At 45.5% G+C, this 5832-nt stretch overlaps 1 protein-coding gene; it reads left to right on the plus strand.

The window, feature by feature from the left end:
* Window positions 1–2270: 2270 nt before the first annotated feature.
* GSTUM_00003722001 (uncharacterized protein) lies at window positions 2271–4674 on the plus strand. XM_002837353.2 has 3 exons: window positions 2271–3415; window positions 3457–4259; window positions 4312–4674. Exons 1-3 carry the CDS (start codon window positions 2561–2563, stop codon window positions 4475–4477), a joined length of 1824 nt encoding a protein of 607 aa, XP_002837399.1. The 5' UTR covers window positions 2271–2560; the 3' UTR covers window positions 4478–4674.
* Window positions 4675–5832: the final 1158 nt, after the last annotated feature.

Consider the following 5832-nt stretch of genomic DNA (forward strand, 5'->3'; position numbering starts at 1 on the left):
TGGCCTTTAGCACTAATCCTGGGTAATTGGTCTCCAACACCTGCTTCCGGCCCCCTTACAGGGCCCACACGTCATCATACATATCAATCTCAGTTGCATCCTGAGACTATAATGCTACAGAATTGAAGGTATAAGAGTAACACTTTATACATCACTGCTATCAGTCCAACCAGATCCTGTTCGTAGGATATATGAGAGGGTCCCTTCAGCTAGGTCTGAGAAGTGGAATAGAGTAAATCCATTAACTACTGTGAGAGTTACTAGGCTTCAAAAGTGTGATATCTTTGGCACAGACTGTAAGTAACAAGATAGTGTCACACTAAAGCTATGGTATCAAATGGTAAAGAATCTAAACAAGAAACCTAACCAGAAGAGTCGAGAACTCTGAGGAATACTACCACAGAAGTTAATGGATTTCACGGAGTGACAACTGGGTTCAGGAACGCGCTATTGTTGCAGGAATAATTCTCAATGCTATAACGGCAATTGAAACCCAGTTACCTAGAGTAAACAAGAATTGCCAACCAAGAGATAATCTGTCAATCCGGTAGAATAGCTTCCTGCGAGTTAGTAGAAAGTCCTCTGGAAGATATCTGTCAGTTGAAAATAGAATTATGGAGGTTTGACCTTAGGCAACTTAGGAAGGTTGCAATGACTACAACTTTCGCAGATACAACCTACAGATGAAACTAATCATTTCATCAATGATAGAGATAATTGGGACCAACCCAGTTCAACTCGAGAACTAGACCATAAGTCTAAAGACTCTGATGATCGGATGATTGCTATTGGGAACAATATGGTTCCTAGTCAGTTATATCGTAATTACCAAAAAAAGATGTGGTGATTTTCAGAATCTCCAAGTATTTGCATCTTTGGATAATACCTAATGTTGCAAGTTATAATCAGAGAGGTACATAGTGGTATAATAGATAGATGTAGTCCGCGAATACTCAAACATGGAATATAAATATCGAAGTGCCTCCCGAAGCTTTGAGACATCATCAAGCAGCAGAGAGGAAATCTTAACAATATAATATTGGCTTCATGATTCTATTCTACTATGCCTACTTTACTTTACTCCAAGTAGTCATAAACAAAACGAGCGAAATCCAAGCCTTTCTAGACAATCTCCATCTACAGAAACAAATCTTAGTTGGCCTAGACAACTCTGAAGTCTATTGGATTGTCTTCACCTAACAGGAGTGGTCAGAATTATAGATTATGGACCGAGATAAGGACTCTCCAAAGAATGGCTATAGTGTATGCTCTTATATCAAGACTCTGGAGGAAGGTTTATTGCCTCATTATACTCCTGGAAGGTTTTTTTTACAAGAAAACACAAGAATTCACTGTGCAAAGGTTACCAAAGAGTGGTTGGAAACACCTGGCATCTAGGTTGCCAAACACCGCCCCCACAGTTCCCATTTAAATCCAATCAAGCATGTTTGGAAGGCTATAAAGGGTATCGTATAACGGCACCATCAATACTTGAAAGACCTTAAGGATAACACCAAGAGTAGAGTGGTTTTCATTGTGGCCCTAAGGTTAGTGTAGTGGACAGTCTCCTAGGTGCTTGTCAACAGCTTGATCAATTCAATGCCCAGTTACTACTACACAGTACGAAGAAATCAAGGCTGGTATACCAAGTATTAAACACCATGGAAATCGCTCTCGGTCTATATTTTTATTTTATTTTTAGCTTTAATTTTAGCCTTAATTTTGGTAGTGCAATTCATTAATTGAAGTCACATCTGAATTTTGTGGTGAAGGTGCGGGTGGGGTTGGTGTACAGACTTATTGATCATAGCTTTACTATCGACTTCAAATCTCTCTGACATCTTGTACTTTTATTTATTTCCTCATTCTGTCTTAAACAATCCCCGAGACGTTAATCTCTGCTCCTCCTAGCTTTGAACCTTATTTTGACCCCATCGCACACCGTCCAATTATTCGAGTTTTTGCAGTACAAGTATGATACCAGTGGACCCTAATTGACCCTGTGGGCGCCGTGGTCGCACTCTTGCAGAGCACAGACCTCTCAGCCACCTCGTTTTATTGAAGAAAAAAACAAATTTTTTGCAACAACCATAGTGAAAACAGCAATAGTCAACGTCGTAGAGGTCAAAAAAAAAACACCCCCCACATCAGCTTGACCTGATGACGAATGCACTTTTCTTTTGTCGCCAAGCTCTTACTGTACTGTACTTATACGAGTACGAGTACTCGAGTAGATGGTCAAGTATGAGAAGGGTGTTGAGGGGGATTTTGGACTTTGTGACATCATACTCGTATCATAAAGGGGGATTCCTGTTGTAGTATGACCAAGCACAGTTCTAAACCCCCTCCCGGCGCCTACGCTAGGCACGAAATGGTCCGGGGCGGACATTTTATTTCGGCGAGTGTACTGTATGAGTACTGCACGGTCGTCCGTTGTCGTAATGCTTTTGCCCAAGTGCTGGTACAGTACTTAGTGCCTAATCGAATAACGCCCCTCTCTATCTTCAACCCCCCCCTCCACCCGCTTAATTTATTATAAACACGACAAGTCAACGACGAAATGGCCACCGCAACAGCTTCACACGGCAGTGCTGGCGGGGGAATTGCTACTCAGGCCTTGACGGCTAAACCGAACAAAATTGATTCAAAAGTACTTCTGGGAGAGTTGCAAAAGGTATATACGAGTTTGTGCCCGAGGGGTTACTCCACACTCCCCGTCTCCGTATTCAAGAGTTACCTATCCGACACTCAAAAGGTTGCCACCTACGATGAGCATTCCGGTAACGAAGAGGATGTGAAAGAAACCGGGGTGCAAAAATGGGTGCACAAGGTCTTCGGGCACTCTTCCCAGTCCTTCTCGGCTGAGAAGTTGCTGAGCGATGATCAAGATATTACGTTCGACGAGTTTGTGTCTTATCACGCTACCCCTACTAATTCGGCTTTGGCATTGCCCGATTCGAAGGAGAAGGATTGGAGTAGGCCTTTGAATGAATATTTTATCTCCAGCTCGCATAACACCTACCTTACCGGCCATCAGCTTTATGGGTCTTCGACTACCGAGGGGTACATCAATGTTCTGAGTCGTGGGTGTAGGTGTATTGAGATCGATGTTTGGGATGGGGATGATGGAGAGCCGGAGGTGTTTCATGGATATACACTTACCAAGGAGATTTCGTTTAGAGATGTTTGTAAGGCTGTTGCGGAGCACGCCTTCTCCGAGGGGGGTAGCTTGTGGCAAGGAGGTGCTGGAGAGGGACCTGTCATCATCAGTTTGGAATGTCATGCGGGGCCTAAACAGCAGGAGAAAATTGTAAAAATCATGAGGGAGCAGTGGGGTGATATGCTTGTTCAGGGAATTGAGCCTGAGAATGTGGAAAACCTCCCGAGTCCGTTGGAGTTGAGAAGGAAGATTCTGGTCAAGGCAAGCTCTGTTCCTCTAGTTTCACCAACATCAAGCTAACTTTCCAGGCAAAATATCTCCCACCCCCACCAAAGGCCACACCTATCGACGTAACCGCACCAAGAGTCCCACCTCCAGCAGTCTCAGACTCCTCATCCGATTCATCAGACTCCGAACTCGAGGAATTGGCGAAAAAGGCCAACAAACAGAAACCCCCGAAGGCAAAGGTTACCCGAGCATTAGCAGCACTCGGAATATACTGTTCATCTCATCATTTCCCGTCTCGCGCGGCTCAACCCTTCACTGAAGAACCCACCTCCAGGATCCCAAACCATGTCTACAGTTTCTCTGAGAAAGTCTTCGCAAACCTCCACGCCCAGCACGCGGAGTCAATTTTCCACCACAACAAAAACTACATGATGCGAGTTTACCCCTTCGGCCTCCGTTTTTCGTCCTCAAACGCGGACCCTACCGAATTCTGGCAACGTGGAGTCCAGCTCGTAGCGCTCAATTGGCAAAAGTGTGATGAAGGAATGATGCTGAACGAGGGTATGTTTGCCGGAGAGGGAGGATACGTGCTAAAACCCGATAGCTATCGTCCCGGCGGTAGAGGAATCCACGAGGACAAGAGGAGCCTAGATCTTACTATTGTAGTCATAGCAGCTGTCAACATCCCATTGCCTGAGAAGAGCGATTCGCCAAAGAGATTTGAACCGTACGTTAAGATAGAGGTGCACACCGATGCGGCCCCTGGGCTAAAGAAAAAGACTAAAGCGAAGCGCGGGATCGAATGCACGTGGAATGAGAAGTTGGAATTTAAGGGTATTTCGGGGATAGTTGAGAAGTTGACTTTCATTAGGTAGATTCCTTCCCCTCTACCTTCTTTGCCAATACTTATTCTATCATAATAGGTTCAAAATCCACGATGAGGAGTTCGGAAGGGACGATCTGGCAGCGTGGGCTTGTATCCGTCTTGATAGACTGCAAGAGGGTTATCGCTTTGTGAACCTTATCAACAACGAAGGTGATCCTACCAATGGGCTTATCCTGGTAAAGATTTCCAAGCGGGTTTATTAGTATAGTAGAGTAGAGCCCGCGTTGGCTTGTTCCGGGCTCTGTACCAAGCATAGGCTGAATACTACCATATCGCCATCCGAGTGAGCGGTTATGGAACCCAATTTCCTTTCCTCTCTCGTTTCTTCTGTTCATTCCTGAGAAGTGCACGTACTGTATTGCTTTAGAATTCATTATGGTAGTCTAGATTGCCCTCTAAATTACTCTGCCTATAGCGAAAAATACTGGCGGTGGGAATACACCAGGAAGTTGTAGCAACTTCCGTGCTTGACCCGGCCCTGTATTACAGAAACTCTTGGGTAGAGCACTTCGTTCTCAGCAGCGTAGTAGAATTATCCCCGGTAGGAAAAAAAAAAAGGCTGTCAAAAACTATTCCGTCGCCGGGAATTGAACCCGGATCTAGCCGGTAGCTTGCTCATGAGAGCGGCTGATGCTAACCATTACACCACGACGGATGATGCTGTTACATGTAAATTATCATGTTGCCTACTTATGCAAATGGCAATAATCATGGTATTCAATGCTAAACCACTTGACAATCATTAAATAAGAGGGGAAGTAAATATCTATGCTATCTATTGCAAGTGCCTAAATGTCATCTGTTCTTGCTGTACCTACTTGGCTACGAACGGGGGGTTTAGAGTCTTCAGAATTGTTTTAAACTGGGATGAAGACAGTAGGCAAGTCTCGCTTTGAGCTTAATTACAAGTATTCGCAGCATAGAGGGGTTTGTCAATTAATTGGCAGCCTAAATGCTGCCGTAACCCAGCGTTTGGTAACGACCTTTGGCCGGAGGTGATGCAGGGTTTGGAGGCTCTCTATCATGCTTCGTGGGCCCAGAATGGGGTCAGCGCAGAGCGGCGGGAGTAATGAAATGCAGCACCGGCACCGGTCGCTCCCGGGTCTGTCCCCCGAGCGCCATAATTCGCCTTGCGGATAAGTACCCATGGGGGCATTTCCCGGGACCGCAAGGGAGACGCGCGTAGGATATTGCACCGGTATTGTTTACAACGTTAGTTGGTTGGTTTGGAGGCTCTTGTCGGTAACGCGGCCGGCCAGCACCGTACGAACCGGTTGCGGCGGCACGTCAGCGATTATTATTCAATCGCTCTATCAGAACGGTTTTGGCCGCGTGGGGTGACGACCTCCGATGTATAGTAGATAATTGTACTCGTATGCGGTGAATCTCGACTCAGTTAAGATAATGGGTCTGGGCAGCGAGCTGAGTTCGTTCAGTATGGAATAGTGATCGGATTGTTCATAGGCTTTCTACTATTGTGGGGGGCTTTGGGGCGGTATTCAGACTGCGGTATCGATCACTCTCTAAATGTGCTCATTTGGTTCGGATTACTCCAGCA

The sequence above is a fragment of the Tuber melanosporum genome (assembly GCF_000151645.1).
Source record: "Tuber melanosporum whole genome shotgun sequence assembly, scaffold_188, strain Mel28".
Taxonomy (NCBI): domain Eukaryota; kingdom Fungi; phylum Ascomycota; class Pezizomycetes; order Pezizales; family Tuberaceae; genus Tuber; species Tuber melanosporum.